General features: G+C 38.6%; 1 protein-coding gene across 1 annotated transcript in view; it reads left to right on the top strand.

The window, feature by feature from the left end:
- FANCM (Fanconi anemia, complementation group M) overlaps positions 1-17,184 on the top strand; it is a 78,610-nt gene that overhangs the window by 20,972 nt on the left and 40,454 nt on the right. The window contains exons 5-9 of the mRNA XM_010579850.1: positions 8,208-8,339; positions 9,132-9,264; positions 11,152-11,280; positions 11,727-11,828; positions 16,586-16,779. Of these exons, the coding sequence (XP_010578152.1) occupies positions 8,208-8,339; positions 9,132-9,264; positions 11,152-11,280; positions 11,727-11,828; positions 16,586-16,779 (690 nt within the window). The remainder of the gene's footprint in view (positions 1-8,207; positions 8,340-9,131; positions 9,265-11,151; positions 11,281-11,726; positions 11,829-16,585; positions 16,780-17,184) is intronic.

Raw genomic sequence — 17,184 nt, forward strand, 5'->3', positions numbered from 1 at the left:
CCGCCGGGGCAGTGCCGGGGGCGGGCGGTTCGGGCTGGCGGAGCTCCGGAGAGGGTCCCTGCGCAGAGCCGGCGCCACTTTGCTAGCAGTCCTGATGCGCTGTAGCTTCACCCGGCGCTGTAGGATGCAAGCAGTATAGGTTTTAAAGAAGTTTGTCTTTCGTATGTCTTCTCGCTGTTAACTCGGGCTCTCTTTCCTAGCTATTCTCTTCATCATCTTTTTTCCCCACTGCTCTTCATCTCCTGTTAGTCCTTCTTTATTGCAACTCTCTTTTAATATTTTCAAACTGCGCTTGAAAGGCAGATCTTTCATTTTATTCAGGGGTGTCTGCAAGGTCATTCCAAAGTGGCTCCAGTTAGGAGTGCAAAAGCCATGGCTCATTTTGTTACTGAAAGTCCAGCTTTGGAAGTTGACAGCTGCACAATTTTGCCATTGCTGAGGCAAGCCTTTATGAGAAAGGTAGATGAGCAGACCTGTTATGGGGATGGCTATGACAATTAAAGCAGGATCTGAATTTGAGTCAGGGGTATGTGTGGAGCATATTGTTCTACTTGTAGTTGTCTCTCATTCCAACTTTAATGTGAAATGAGTGTTGCGGTCCTTTTTGCACGGGCAGGAAAGGGGAACCTCTGGGCTTTTAGAATTTTAGAAAAATAGCAAAATAGTCCTCTCCCATACACTGTTGAGATGCTTGCAGGAAGAGACCAAAGGTTGGGGATATAACTGTTGACTCTGTGATGTGATGCTTAATTCCCTGCCCCCCCCCCTTTTTTTTCTGATCAGTATCTTTCTCTCAGGCTCAGCTTTGGTTAGCTAACCCAGGGGCCAATCTTGGTGTGACAATGAAGTATCAATTGCCTTAATAACCAGAGATGTGCAAGTCCTGTCTGTGTACTTCTGACAATACAGACTGAAATCCTGCTGTTCCTATCAAGTGTTTCTGTAAAAGCTGACCAGCCAAGGACTGTTGTTTCTTGGAGAATTTGCAAACGGAAGAACAACTGCCAGTGGGAATGTCCTGAGAGAACAGTTCTTCAGTTCTTTCCTAGTGAATTTAGCTTTTTTTTTTTTTTTTTCCCTCCAGAAAAGTGGAATGCACTTGTTGCAGTAAGTGAAGTAGATAGTTCCACTGTGAGGATGTTTGGCCTCTTAGTTGTGGACATCAGCATCACAGACTCTTCTCTGATGTGAAATTCACTGAGAAGGCAAATCCTTGACAAATGTAGGAGGTGGTGTTTGGTTGTCTGATGATTTGATTTCATGGTCAACTACCTAGTGTACAGAACCTCAAGTTTCATTGAAAATGTGCTGAAATGGACTGTATTTTGGGACAGTTATCAGATCTTCCTCACAAAGGTGGGGCAGCTACACTGCTGTGGGTAGGTACCTTGAAGTAAGGCACATGAAACGATCCACATCACAGGTAGTGTGTTAAACTACATTTCAGTGCAGTACAAACACTGACTGCAGTTTTGTGGGTAAGGAATTTTCCCTGTGATTTTGGAACTTGGATTATTACTACCAAGTGGGGGCATCCTGGCTCTTGGAGATTTCTTCCAGGAAACCATTATTCTTGAGAAGAGCCGACTTTTTGAGGCAATGTGTAGAGGCTCTTCCTCTGCCTATCCTGCGTAAGTAATTCTGACACTTTCTCACAGAAAACAGTCCCAACTCTTTTGTTCAAGACTTAATTATGAGAATAAATGGTTGCTTAAATGAAATTACTCTGTTTAAAGGATTGCTAAGCGTTGTTGCTGGAGATGGGGAAAAAAAACCCCAAAAAACAACAACCAGAAAAATTGTCTAAAATCACAGCTAAATTTCTCTGTTTGTGAGAAATGCCACTGAGTATTGACTGGCTGCCTGTGAGAAAGAGGCTGGTAGGAGCTTAAGATTCTGTTTTAAAGATCCACCTGCACAAATTACTGCATGTGTATTTTATTTGTCTTTGGTTTATGATGTGCTTAGTAATTATATACAAAGGGCTACATTTGATAGAGTACTGAAGATGTATCATGGGCTGTGTATAGACGCTGCTATGAGCTCAGATAATAGAGTAACTGATTGCTACTGGAGTTGAACAAAGCTGATTTTTGTTGTATTTGGCTTTTTTCCCCCCAACTTGTTCACTTTGGGTGTGACTGTTGGCTAATGAACAGTCACTCTTGAGATAATAGGGTTTTGGTAGTACTGTATTCTTGGTGCTTTCCTGCCAGGTTGTATCTCTGAATGTAAAAGAAAAACAAATGTTCAGCCTTGCAAACTGAGGATATGAAACATCCTCAGTAGGATGCTTCTTTTGGTCCCATGGCAAAGTAATGACATTTACTGAATGGCGGATTATATAGAAAAGCCACTTCTCTCTTATAACTTCTCAAGTAAAAGAGAAAAAATGTTCTCCTTGAAATTAATTGAAAAGTAAAAACTGTAGGCCTTCTTTTTTTGTAACTTTTAAGAAAAGAAAAATGCTGTAACAGGAGAAAAGACAAGATGCTAGAAGAGGACAAACTATTCTATCTTTTTGGTGAATACTAGTTTCCAGGGAGGAAGGGTATATGTTCAATGTGTAACAGATCCCTGGAGAGTGGGAAGACTGTGAAGTGTCTGAATGAGTTAATATAAACTTGACAACAAAACTTTCAGAGGCACCAAGATCATTACTAGGTTGATCAGTATTGGTTTTGGAGAATTATAAGATCAGCTTAAAAACACTGTACCCTGCTGTGTCCCTGTTGCTTTATTTTCAGTATTGGAAAGGTAAGAAAATGTCAGTAGAAAGCTTGCACAAAATAACACTTTTCTCTCTCGTGTTTAGAGTTTGTTTGTCATGACTCTGAAGTTTTACAGGGAGAATAACTAAAACTGAGCACTCGTCATGGCTCCAAATGCCTTTCTCAGTTGCCTTCTCTGTCATAAACCCACATTCTTTTCTGTTAATAATTGTCCTCCTTCCCTTCTTTGATGTACTACACTATGCATTGAGAGGCTTCATCAAATGTTACAATAAACTGTTCTCACTCTGTACATAAACTTTATGTACTCCATGTGCCTGAAAAGTTTCTTTACAGTCGGGTAAAGGATATGTGTAAGCTGCCCTAGCTCATCCGTGAGACGTGCTCCTATGGCCACGAGGCTGTCCGGTTCTCTGATCACCACTGGACTTCATGGCTCCGGCTACTTTCTTTTTTGATGGAGTCTAAAGACTCAGTCACTCAACCTGGAGTTACAGTTGGCAGACACTAAACATGGTTTGTTCCTGGGATGTCCTCCTGGAAGTTACTTTTAGGAACATTATGTTACTGCACTGACACTTCTTAAGGTAGCACACTTTGTGAAACCCAAACCTTTCTAGTTTCAGCCCTAAAACAAAGCAATGAATGCTCTAGATCTTCATCTAACCTTCACTGGAGCTGCTGCTCCCTAGAGCTCTAGAAGGGCTTGGTTGATTTCATACCTTCCTCCAAAATCGGTTTGCTCTCCCCCAGGACAGTATGATCACAACTCTATTGTGAAGACTTCTGATAAATACACCTTCTAAGCTGGCTTTCCAGCTGTGGGTGGTGGGGCCAGAGCCTGGAATAAGTCTCCTCTTTCCCTTTCTTGTCTTCCTTCGCTCTCTTTCTTGAACCTTTGAAAATCTGGAGCAGAGAGCAGGAGCAGCGTGATGTCCATGTGGTTCGTGACCACAACAAAAATCTGGATTTGTGTTCTGGAGCTGCTTGTGCTACTTCCCTGCTCCTGGCTGTAGTGGTCCCTTGTTAAGGCAGACCAGCGTGTCGGTGGGTCACGTTAACACTCCTGCACAGCTCTAGGTGTGACATTACCTCACCGACAGCCAACGTAGTCTCATTTTCTTGCACACCAATTCTGCATCTGCCCCAGCATGTTTGGAAGGGGTCTGTGGCATGTTGGGCATTGAAAATGCTGGAGCTGGCTGAGTTGGGAGAGCAGGGGAAGGAGATGAAGGGAGATGGCAGCTCTATTTAAGGGCAGTGTGACTGTATAAACCTGGTCAGGTCTGTCAGTTGAGGCTGGGAGTGCTGTGGAGAGCTTCCTGGCACTTCACCTTTCCTCTGGATAGAAGTGGACCTTTAGAGTTTTTCTTTTGTGAAGATACAATCTACTTAGTGGGTGGTTTCTCTCAAACCCTGCCTTCTGTACTCTGACAGAAATGCACTACAGTTATTTATGTGTGGCAGATTTCTTGTTTTTCTTTGGTAAAGAATGCTTGCAAATCCACAGTAAAATAACTAGGCCAGGTCACCTGTTTAGAGCCTTTGTTTTATATTGTGCCAAGAGAAAACAGGTTAATAGCAGGTTTTAGTGAGGTGTAGCTGAAATAGTAACGGTTCTTTGCCTTGCCAGTTCTGCTTGTAATACACATGGTAGTCCTTTGTAGCTCCAAATGGCAGATCTTAAGCTAACCTCAGGTACAAGCTTCAAAAAAATCAGTGTGATTTGCTGCAGAAGATACCTCGTTCAGCAAAAACCTTTATGCTCATGGCAAGTTTAGTGCACTATGGGATAGCTTTACCAGTTGTCTTTTATGTATTGGTAGTAAATCTGTCACCTTTTTGAACTCAATTTAGTTAGCTAGAAAAAGCCATGAGTCCTAGTAAGCAATTACTTTAAATTAATTCTACAGTTCTGTTTTTTAATGGGTAACATAACACTTAAATGTTTTGGAAAGATTGAGAAGAATTCCCAGAAGTATTATCTTTTTAATTAAAAATAAAGGTATGGAAGCAAGATAAATGTAATCACTCTGAGTAGTGCTTGTTTCTGTATCTCTTCTAAGTAGGTTATGTTTACTGTTCCTTATTAGTTTTGAAGCTCCAGGTGACTGGATCCTGCTGTCTTTCATAATAGTCTTCCTTGGTTTGTTTTGCAGAAGCTGATTAAATCAGGCAGGGGTGTACATTGAGCAAACAGTGACAATGTAATTTTCTTACATGTTATAAAGTAGGTCAAGGGATGAGACATAAAAGTACATGTAATGGAAATTTCTTTTTAAAAAAATCATGCAACAAGTATAGGAGATAATAAACCAGTGCTGAAATACTATACTTACATGGGCATTACTTTTTAATGAAAACATTAATTTCTTTTCTAGAGAAACATGTCTGTGTTCAGAGAGTGACTCCATTTCCACTATTTGAGACATAGTTTAAGCTTGATCTTCAGCATTTCCAGTGTCCTCATGTCCAGCTGTTTAGGGTTTAATAGGAAGGTAAAATGTTATTTCAGTGGTATCCCATTAAAATAAAAAGCAGTGAGTTATCCCTTGCATGGTCGACATTTTTAATTTATATTTTTTTTAGACACCTTTTTTTATAAGCTGGCACAGACATTTCTGTCTCTGTCCTTTTAAAGTGACTTGTCAGATACAGGCCAGATCTAAAAACAACATAACAATAACAAACTATTTGGTAAAAGACAAAGTTTTGAATTTTAAATGCTTAAAACTAAACCAAATATGAGAAATTAATTTCTTGTGCATTTAGACTTCCAAGTGGCTTGGTGAATGTTTGACTGCATTTTAAGAAAAGATAATTTGATTTCCTCCTCCCCCCCCCGCCCTTCCTCCAGAAATTCCTAGCAATATTGTGGTTTCCAATTGGTGTTTAGTTGTTGTTAGTGGTGTTAGTGGTTTATTTGATCTAATTAATCCATTAGTTTTAATTAGAAGGAATGATTCGGGATGGAGTCTCTTGACTGTGCTTTACTTTGCTTGGGGAGCCGTGTGAGGCAGTGTCCCTGTCTGCCTGTATCATAGAATCCTAGAATGGTTTGGGTTGGAAGAGAACTTAAAGATCATCCAGTTCCAACTCCCCTGCCATGGCAGGGACACCTTCCACTAGACCAGGTTGCCCAAAGCCCCATCCAGCCCGACCTTGAACACTGCCAGGGATGGGGCATCCACAACTTCTCTGGGCAACCTGTTCTGTGCCTCGCCACCCTCACAGTGAAGAACTTCTTCCTTACATCTAATCTAACTCTACCCTCTTCCAGTTTAAAGCCATTACCCCTTGTCCTATCACTACATGCCCTTGCCCTTGTAAAAAGTCCCTCTCTGGCTTTCTTGTAGGCCCCTTTAGGTACTTTACCTGCAGGTCAAGGCAAACCTGAAGACAGGGTTTTGAAGTGCCTGGGGGCTCTGTGGCCGCAGATGGATGTTCAGTCCACAGAGCTGGTCTGACATCAACTCCTGCAAGAGACGTGAACAGGCAGTGCTCCTCACCACCGTCCTGCCTTCGGAGCTGCTCCTGGAGGCCTCCCAGCTGCTCCTGTGGGCATCGCGGATCAGCCAAGCTGGGTTCCTGTGATCAAAAGCAGCAAGCTGCCTGAGCGTGGTATCCCAGTCTGAAGGCCCAGACTAGGGAAGAGGAGGACCCTAAGATGCACCAGAGCATTCAGAATTTAGGCTTTGTTTCTATTATTTCTCAAAAGCCTTTATCTGTTATAATCTGCTTAGCCTCCTGACTCCAGCTAGCTGTTTTTGAAAGACCTGCAGGCAAGGAGCGGACAGTGTGGAAATTCCCCAGCACATTGTTTCCCCAGTTTGGCTGGTGCTTTCACAAGTTTTCCTTCACCCTTCCAAAGTTCTCTTTGCGTTTTTGATTCTTTGGGGGATTAACGCCTCTGTAGTTGACAATGGCAATTATTGCCATCCCTTTTCTCAGGATTTGTCACTTAATGCCACATAGGCACTGTACACAGAGTAAGAAGCTAAAGGAATACCAAAGTATAAAGATAATCAAAACAAGCAGAGAAAAGTTGTTAAACTAAGCTGCCAGTGCCTTGACAAGGTATGAGTAGAGTGTGCTGTTAATTATACTTACGCATCCTAACAGGCTCTAAAAACCCAGCATATGCTAGATGTGTGAAGAGGACAAATGGAGTGTTGTTACTTAGTGCATAAACATGCACTGCACTTTTACAGTTGACTTTCTTTTCCTGTTAGGGCATTTTGTTTTCACAAACTGAAAACTTACTTAGTTAGATCAGTATTGTTTGAGGCCTGAAAGTTAGACCTGTTTTTATTGGTTCAGTTGGATTTGATTTTCAGTGGGCTGAAAGAACAGCAGTAAAGGCATTAGGCTTTTGTTATGCTATAGCCTTCTCAGTGCAGTTCAGCTGAACTGCTGTTAAAATGCCTAGAAAACTTGGGAAACGCTGGATGCATGTAAGCAGCTATTGGGAACTATCTGCTATCAAACTAAGTCAAGACTGCCTTTGGAGAAGCTTGTTATTGTGCGCTAAGATGTTTTTGGTGCTACTAGCCAAGTGGGCCAACAGATTGTAAGTAATTTTTATAGAACAAATCTGATTACTCCAATTATTACAGAGTTAGCGCTCATGCAAAGCTAAGTCTGTGAAAAAAATCATGACCACCTAAGGCTGAGAAACAAAGAGGAAAAACAGGATTAAGATGAATTAGTGCAGGTCAGTTCCCTTGTTTCACCAATGTGGAAAGCAGGTACATGTGATGCATAAAAACAAATTGTCTTTTGGCGTGGTTTCCGAAGGAAATGGGGCACGCTGCTGTGCTGGGCCCATCTGCTGGATGCTCATTCCTCTCTGTTCACGTCTCCCGACTCCCATCCCTTCCACACACAACTTTCTAACCTGTTGGCTAGTCTTCTGTCTGTGGTAATTTAGAGTTCTCAAAGCTGAATACAAGTTTTCCTGAGACTAAAATGCCATTGAAGTTAGGGTTACCAGTAAGAGAGGGAGCTGCAGCATGAGTTCAGTAGCTGATTACCCATCCCATTTCGTTTCCTCTCTGCTCAGTCAGTACTTGTGCGATTACAAAAGCACAGTGTGTATTTCCACTTCTCAGTTATTTGATGGGTATGGGTTTATCTTGGGGCAGGAGGGTGTTTGTCTGTAGGGTGGTGGGCACAAATCTTCAGGGAACCAAGTTGTAAAAATTCTGCAGGCTTTAGAAAAAATTTTATAAATTAGCCTAGAAACATTCTGATAATGGAGAACCTTTCGGTGAGGGAGAGCACCAGCTTGTCATCTGGTACAGTAACAAATTATTCAGAAATCACTACAGTTTGTTTTGAAAAATGCTATGTTTCAAATAAAATGAATGAGCTGCTTATGTTCTGTTGTGCAAGATCTGTAAAAATAAAACTACTTCAAAGGGCTAAATACACATACCTTCACATCTTTTTTATACTTCTGTGTTTTCTTTGCAGGTGCTAGAAACATTTGCTGGACGCCTGATTAAAATAGGAGTTTTAGCAAGGCGGGATATTCCCAGACTTACAAAGTACCAGATAATTCTAGCAAGAGACCAATATAGAAAAAATCCTTCTTCACAAAATGGGGTAAATGTCTTTATTTATTTCACTTTATTGAAGCAGTGAATAAATAATAATATACCACACCATACAAAGTTTCCTGATACGTTTTATGTTAGATTTCCTTTGTAACAATTATATTTTTAGTCTTGGAATGAAATAAGCCTACTTGTTCCACATTTCTTGATGCTAATATAGGAAAGTTAAGGAAAAGATGAAGAACTCAATTTCCAAACTGAAATTGTTTTGAGAACTTAGATTGTAATTACTGACTGCCGAATTTACACTTTCCCCTCAAAACTACATTAGTGTTCCTATTTTTCTGTAAATTGTCATGGAATGTTCAAATTTTGCAAACTTAAAAAAGAATATTACTTTAAAAAGAAAAAAAAAAGACTGTGTCACTTAAAAAGAACAATGGGAAATACACTTCACAGTAGGCAAGCCAACTTTCCTGACTTAAATTTTGTAGCTTGGGTAGATGTGCCAGAAATCTCTTGTTTTGCCAAACACTGATGGATAGTTCAGCTGTCAGATTTTGAGTGTTGCTGCATCAGAAAGTAATGAGCTAATCCTGGAAGATAATACAGGTATTTTGGAGATCATCTTGGAGGTGGAAAGAGATTGCCTTCATTGATCATTAAGAATTGTGTAACCTGTTTCCTGAAGGTTTTGATAGACAGACTACTAACTGTGCATCAGTTTGTGCTTTGGCTCTGTTTCTCAGATGTCAATCTTATCTTTGTCAGAAGAATTGCAGTATGATTCTGCTGCTTATTGACTTCCTAATTTAATGATGAGTTTGTTTTGTTTTCGCAGGGAATACATCAAGGCATAATTGAAGGAGATTTTGCACTTTGTATCAGTTTATATCATGGTTATGAGCTGCTGCTGCAAATGGGAGTACGGTCATTATTTATCTACCTTTGTGGAATTATGGATGGTTCAAAAGGTGAAATGTCTTTAGAAATATCCTTCCTTTTGTCTCCACTCCTCCTCATCTAATTTACCCCATCTGTATGGCTAGTTTTGCACAAAATGGTTTATATAATGGATGGGTTGCAAATGTAATTGCTATTTTGTTCCCCTTCATCCCTATTGGAAATATGTTAGCACAATGTTAAAGATAGAGTATATTTGGGAAAGCAAATGTGTTTATATGGTAGCAGTTCTGAAAACAGTAAGGCACAAAGAGAACTCAGAGTAAGTGGCAGTAATATCTCTGGAGAGACAGAGAATAACCATCAAACAATTTAAACTGAGAAATCGTTTGGTCTTGTAAAGCAATTCCTCCCACCATAGCAAAACTCACGTGCATGAGTTTTAAGTGTCAGATTTAGACACATCACACTAGAAGTTCTATTCCAGCTGTGCAACATCTTCCATGCTCACTAAGCAAAGTATAAAGTTGTTACTGAGTTTCTCTGTACCTCTTCTCATTTGAGAAAATGAGAGGATGAGAACTGTGCACACTATTCCAGATGTGGATACAGCATGAATTCATACAGTGATGCAATAATGTTTTCTGTTCTGGCCTCAGTTTATTTCCTAATTCTATCACTGACTATTGTGAGTCTTCTGCAACTCTCCACAGTCATTTTTAGACCTGTTGGGTCATCACTGCTATCTGGAAGACCTGGTTTGGTACTGACATCTTTTTTTGAGGGAACAAATTTCAACATAGCAATGTCAGTCCAACTGCAAATTTCTTTTAAACACTGGATGTGGGAGGGGAAGGTTCCAGCTGTTCAGATTACCCCATGGTGTGGTTCTCGGGTTTCCTGCTTCATTTTGGTTTACACTTAGCTGTGTAACTGTGTGGTAACTTACAAAAGCTAGTTCGCCTACAACACTGCTTAGTTAAAATGACACTGCTTCGTCCTACGTCTGAACCAAAAATGTACAGTGCATGCTTCATGTTACAGAGTATCTATAGAATATATTTTTAGAGTATGCATGTGCTAATAATTGCTCATTAATTTTGTGCTTTTGACATTTTTACAATCTATTACTTTAGCATGTGCAGACTTTTACATTTCTGGTGGTATAGTGCTGTTAGACCTAGTCACTGGAGAGCATTTCGTGTATTTCCTAGTTTCTCATATTCCTTAAATCCCTGTCTGCTATTGAAAAATGACTGATGGAAAATAGTTCTAATAAATAGGTCTTCTGTACTGGTGTTCTGGTAAGTTTGGTTTCTGGTTTGAGTAGAACAAAATTCTTTTCAACATTGACATAATATCATTCAAGAAACTTCTTAATTTTAGCTTTTAGTCTAGGTTCCCTTCTCTTTGAGTAACTGGCAGCATTTCATAGAATCCCAGACTCATAGGATGGTTTGGGTTGGAAGGGACCTTTCAAGACCATCTAGTCCCCCCCCCCCCCCCCCCCCCCCCCAATGAGCAGGGACATCTTCAATTAGATCAGGTTGTTCAAAGCCCCATCGAACCTGACCTTGAACACTTCCTGTGATGGGGTGTCTGTGACTTCTCTGGGCAACCTGTTCCAGTGTCTCACCACTATCATCGTTTTTGGATTGAACGGCTTTTGGTGCTAAATGGTTGATGTAAAACTTTTTCGTTTACCCACAGGACCAGGCTTCTGTCTACACATATGTTTTTCATGTTTAAATTCATGTTTTCATGTTTAAATTCCATAATGCCATCTTCCCTGAAAAAATACTGATGCTGAACAATGTTTATTACATTTCCTAAAGCTAGTGTGTATCTTATAGCTCTTGAAAGGAGCTTGCTACTTTTGAGAAAGCTTGTCTTTTGGATAGCAAAAATTATATTCACTCCAGAGATTAAATACTAAGGTATTTCAACTTTTTACAAAGGGTTAACCCGTACGAAGAATGAACTTGGTCGTAATGAGGACTTCATGAAGCTGTATCAGCAGCTTAGAGACATGTTTTCAGACACATCTCTGCCTTCACTGAATGGAAATGTTTACAAGAGTAAAACAGGTAAGTATTTCCCTTTTAGGGACAGAATATTTACTTTCTGTTTAAATGAAACAGTAGATAGCTCTACATAGTTTGTAGATGCAGGAAGCTATTCACTGTGATACACTCGGCTAGTATTCTTTATGCCAGATTTTTTCCCCAGACTCTTATCTATCTATCTATCTTCTCTAGGTGGTTTTAGCTACCTTCAAAGAAGGTATGTTTGAAGTTTTTAATTTGATTTAAAATGGAAGGTTAAAATATTACTGTTTGACTATATATCTTTTACAGTGTGACAGTAACATCACTTGCTCAAAAACTGGGTTTAACAAATGTGCTTCTGTAAGTAATTTACTAGTTTGTTTAGGTGAATGCAATTAGAACTAGTGTCAGGAATTTGTATGTCTGACTTGGAGAATTAATTTTTGTTTTTACTTACATCTTTAATTGCTTTATTTCCTTTTTAGTGTTTGAAAATAAAAAGGAATTTATCTACAGCCATCCAAAATTAAGGAAATTGGAGGAAATTGTAATACAACACTTCAAATCCTGGAAAAAGGGATGTTCTGGTAAGTACTAACAACTCAAAAGAAAAAGTATCTGAACAGTTGAACCCGAGGACGAAAACAAGTAATATCCTACTGATTTATTTCTTAATTTGTTCAAGTGCTTCTTTATTGTTTTGTATGTTTATATATCTTCTGTGTGGAAAAGTCCTCTTTAGGAGGACTATACCATAATATTTCTTTAAGAAAAAACATTCTGTAAGTTATCATTATTAATTTGATATAAACTGTTCTAACAGTTTAGTAAAACAGTGATAGTAAACTCATTCCTAGTGCTACTATGTCTCTTGATCTTCATAGTCACAGAATTTGTTCTGGAAACCATCTCTCAGTGCAGTGCTACCATTACCTCCTGCAAAGTTATATGCAAAATATTTATGGAGCTTAAGGGTAAAAGTTTTGATATCCAGCCTGTTGCGAAGAATGACAAACTCTGAGGCATCGATTTGAAGTTTAAAACCTTCAATTACATTCATCTTTCTCCATTCTTTTTCATCTTGACTGAAAGGGAGAACAAAAATATGTCCCACAGTAGCATGAGATTAAGCAGCAAAATATTCTGAATCATTCAGACGTTTCTGGTTTTAGGAAGTTTCAGTTTCTTGATCCGGTTGTTGCTTTTGGAATGATGACATTGGTAACAATTTTTTTTTTTTTTTTTTTTTTTTTTCAACTTCACTTTTTTCCTTGTCTGTTTGGATCTTTGTGCTCTATGAAGTTGGGATAATTTCTGACTTGCCATTCCTTTTTGTGGTTTGGTTTTGGGTTTTTTGGTGTGGTTTTTTTGGGTTTTTTTTTTTTTTTTTTATATTAGAGGCTTGATTCTCAGAATACATTAAGTGACTGCTACATTCTAGGAGGCAACTTCAAGTTTCATCATGTCTGTTTTTGTTAGTTTATAATATGTCTAAATGTATTTAATCAAATTACGTTTCTTCTCCCCCCTCCCTTCCATCCACACTTCTCTCTGTCCTCCCTGCCTCCCTCCATGCCTCTGTCTTGTTTCCTGTAACACATCTGTCTAAGCTATTGCCTTTTGTTTTCAAATTCTGTATTCTGTACTAGACTTCCTTTAACTAAGTTTCATATTTAATATTCTTCCATCTTCTTTTGCATGGATTTCGCTGTCATATGAATCCCATCAGATATGTTTTTCCTTGCAATGTTGGTCAGACATGTCTGTTAATATTACTAACACGTAATTAATATTCAAGTGTTTTGATTTTGTTTTGTGTCTCTGTGTGTGAACTCAGAAGTGAGTAGGCATCAATTTTAAATCTTTCCCATTATAAATACAAAATTACAGTAACCGTGCAAGAAGAAATATGTAATCTTTTATAGCATAATTGGTGAGCTATGATAGAATATCTAGTCATACATTGAGCTAGCTATGTTAGGTTTTCTTGCTGGACTTCTTTCCTCCTTATCCCTGGAACCTCCTTTATCCTCGTGACTAACACGCAAGGCAAGGCCATGGCGAATATAAATCAGTGTCCTGAACACAGTTCTTCTCTAGATGCATATAGTCAAATTGAAAGCAAGTACAAACAACTGGTCCTGAAATCTTTGTGTATAAAGCAAGGCCAGAAAGCACTTTACAATTTGCAGTCTGATCACAAAGTTGCAGGCATTCTAGTAATTTAGGGAATGTAGTAAGCTCCAGATTGTATCTTCTAAGCTTATGCATCTCCAACCCAAATGCACTGGGCAGTTGATGGAAATAGTGAGACACTGATTTTATTTATTTGCCTTATTATTCACTGTGTCATAGTGCCTCTGATGATACCTTTTGAGCAATAACCCAAAACCTGTATTTCTACCCTTACTCCCTGTTTCTTGCAAGTAAACTCTACATTGACACGTACGCAAGCAGCTACACCCTGAATTCTGGTTTTGGACTCTGAATAGAGTACACACCCATGTCCTGATTTCTTACTCCTCCAGACAAGAATTTGTCATGAGTCTGTCAATAAAAACTTGAGTACTTACTAAGATTCCAGACATAATCGCATGTATCTTTGCTCCATCAGAAGGCTCTGAAATAAAAGCCTAAATCATTATGCGAGCAGTGGAAAATACATTCAGCATTTGTTTCAGGAACTCATGCAAGTGTGTATTATCTCTAGGGGAAAAAAACCAGAAGCAAATAAACCCCCTGAACTTAACTCTGCCTTGTTCCAATTATGCATTACTGAACTACCCTAAATCATAATTTACTGTGTTCATGCCTGTGTAATTTTTAAAACAAATAACTTCTTCTGCAAAGCGTTTTCCTTGAAAAGCCCTACATTTGAGACAGAAAAGGAGAGTATTAATAACCTGTCATTAGCCATATCAGGAACAACACTAGCTCTTTTTCCTCCATTTGAAATGAAACCTCTCATATGAGAACTTGTGGGAGTAGTGCCAAGTTGCCTGTGCAAACTCTGAACATTTCTAACTAGTGATCAACCAGGTTAAGTTTGAGCTTCCTGACCATGTAGCTATTGCCCCTGCTTTGCAAAATGCACTTACCAGCAATTTGGATAAGTGCAAGATAACATTCTGGCCAGCCCTTAAGAAATGTTGGCTCAGCATAATAAGCTTCTCCCAGCTAATCTTCCATACCTGGATTACTTGTCAGATTGATTATGGGCTGCTAATGTCTTGAATTTTCTAAGTCTTGTTTTGGATAAGGTCAAGGAGGTAATGGCAGCAGTATAACATTTTTTACAGTACAGGGACAGATGCTACTGAGCATTACTGCTATTCAAGTTATGAGAATATGCTAAAAATAGATATAGAATAATGTTATTCAGTATGAAGTTAGTGGAGGAGAATAATATGAACTCAGGTAAGTAAGATATATCCAACCTGCACTTATTCTGAAAAATGTAGTTTGTCAGTCTGCTCAGGATGGCAAATTATGTAGAACACATTATATCAGTGTTGCAATTGTCTGGTTTCTAGCTAAAAATATTGAATCATATTCACCATTTTGTTTCTAGGCCTTTGCTGGGCACTGGTTTCTGTACTTGACAGATGACCTCCCATATTGCCTGCAATTTACTGAAGCAGTGCAGTAGAATATTATAGAATAATTTCGACTAGTTAGAAGGGACCTCTGGAGATCCTCTTGTCTAACCTCCTTGGCTCTCAGCCTCAAGAGTGAAATTTGTTTTGACCAGAGGCAGCCATCTTCATGATCTACCTGTGAATTCAGGGCTCATCTTAAAAACAAATGGCCAAGATGGTTAGCTTCAGCTTCTCCTTTCTGACTTAAGCTGCTGAAAGCATTTCTGCATGTAGATATGCACAACTGAAAACTAAACTGAAATTTCTGATAGCTGGTCAGAAAGATATATAGATAGATAGATATATTGATCTGTTACACTTAATGCTTTAACTTCAAGAAACAGCTTGATACTGGAATTACAGGCATAGCATGAAACTGTTATCAAGCACCAACTGACTGTTCTTTGTATGTTCCGGGAAATAGCTTTTTACACGTTCAGTTTTGAGAATTTTAATTCCTTGTCTAACATTTCGTTTAGTGAGATAAAGGTGCTTTGTGGAGAATTGTGTAAAAGAGGAGATCTTTATTCCTGGAAATCTATTTGATTTCATCTGAAGGGTATGTCTAGGTAATGCATGCAAGCTGTGCCAATTTCAGTTATTCATTATATCCTTTTAGGGATTCTCTTTTTTAACATCCTAGGTTTTTACTTTGTAGCATGCAGTAATGGGCATGTTGGTTTAGTGTTTGGATAGGATAAACAGCAGCTGACTGTTCAAGACTTGCATGTTGCTTAGATAGCTTTCGCTTGTGCTCATGAAGGCAGATACCCTTTTTTTTTTTTTTTTTTTTTTTTTTTCCAAAAAAGTTGAGTATCCAGAAGACAAAATCTATGATGGTATAACATAAAGAACATGGTTTTGGTCAAAGGCGCCTTGCTAAGAAACCGTGTATCAATGCAATTATTTTTCACTTTTCTTTGAAAAGGGAAAGGTTATCTTTGCTATTGGAATGAGAAATATAACCAGTTGTGATGACAGATCATTCAGAAGCAACAGATTATGCTATTAAGGGAAGGTTTTGCACATTTCTGCTGTCATGAGGATCCTAAGCAGTAGAACTAGAGACAACTTGCTGCAATAAATCATAGAAAGTTAATATACATCTCTAATTCCACCACGCTGAATCCTAGACTAATGGTAACAGTGTTTTTTATTGCTATGTATTGCTAACCTCATCTGACTCTGGGCATTTAAGTGGCAGATTTAGATGTCACATTGTAGGCTCTTTGGAAGAAGGCATCTTAAACTTTATTTCAATACGCTTGCCATCAAACCTGAGATTTTCAAAGTAATATTAGTAAAGGTACCTCAGATATAATACATTCTTGCCACAGTTGGTGTAAATTCTCCAAAATTAGAATACTGCTTTGATTCCAAAGAGGAATTGTTTGAGCAGGTGTATCTTGGAACGTTTTCCAGGAGGTTGGTCTAAATAGGCTGAGAGGCTCCTAATTGTCAGTTTTCTCTACTGTTTGTTTATTTATTTATTTATTTATTTACTTAGACTTTTTTTTTAAAATGAATTTTTTTTTAAAGAAAAAGTCTTTGAAAAAATCAAATGCAGTATACCTGGACAAAATCTTCCCATTAAGTGAGATGAGAGCTGTGAATGTATAGCTTGTGGGATGACCTCTCCTTTTTTATTGGTAGTTATTTTAAAATCATGCATAAAAATGCTCTTCTGGCTTTTTAAAATTAAATAGATCAAATCACGACTGAAAGCACATCTGTGGACACTGTGGGTACCAGAGTGATGATCTTCTCATCATTTCGAGATAGCGTGCAAGAAATTGCAGAAATGCTTTCCCGGCTCCGTCCAGTTGTTAGAGTAATGACATTTGTTGGCCACTCCACAGGAAAGAGCACAAAAGGCTTCACACAAAAGGAACAACTTGAGGTAAACAAAAGATGAGATTTGTATTAGGAAATAGTGATAAAGAGTATTAATTGTGTAAATAACTATATGAGTATTGATACAGGTTGTATGGCAGTGACTGAACTTCAAAGCAACATTAGTACATTCCTATGTAGTTCAATTGCTTTTAGAGCGTTCAAAATTATACTCACTGAACAGAATGTAGTAGAAATATTTTATACATTTACATTATATTAACAGCTGCTGACTTTTATGTATTTGAAAATCTGGGGAAATACTCAAATACTTGCTTCGGGGATTTTTTTTTTTCTTGTAGGTAGAAAAAATAAGATATCTCCTTAAATTTTGATCTAACAAAGTTTAAACAAACAAACAAAAAAAACCCAAAAAAAACCCAAACGTTCCACCCCCCCCCCCCACAAAAAC

The sequence above is a fragment of the Haliaeetus leucocephalus genome, unplaced genomic scaffold (assembly GCF_000737465.1).
Source record: "Haliaeetus leucocephalus isolate CR32 unplaced genomic scaffold, Haliaeetus_leucocephalus-4.0 Scaffold678, whole genome shotgun sequence".
NCBI lineage: Eukaryota > Metazoa > Chordata > Aves > Accipitriformes > Accipitridae > Haliaeetus > Haliaeetus leucocephalus.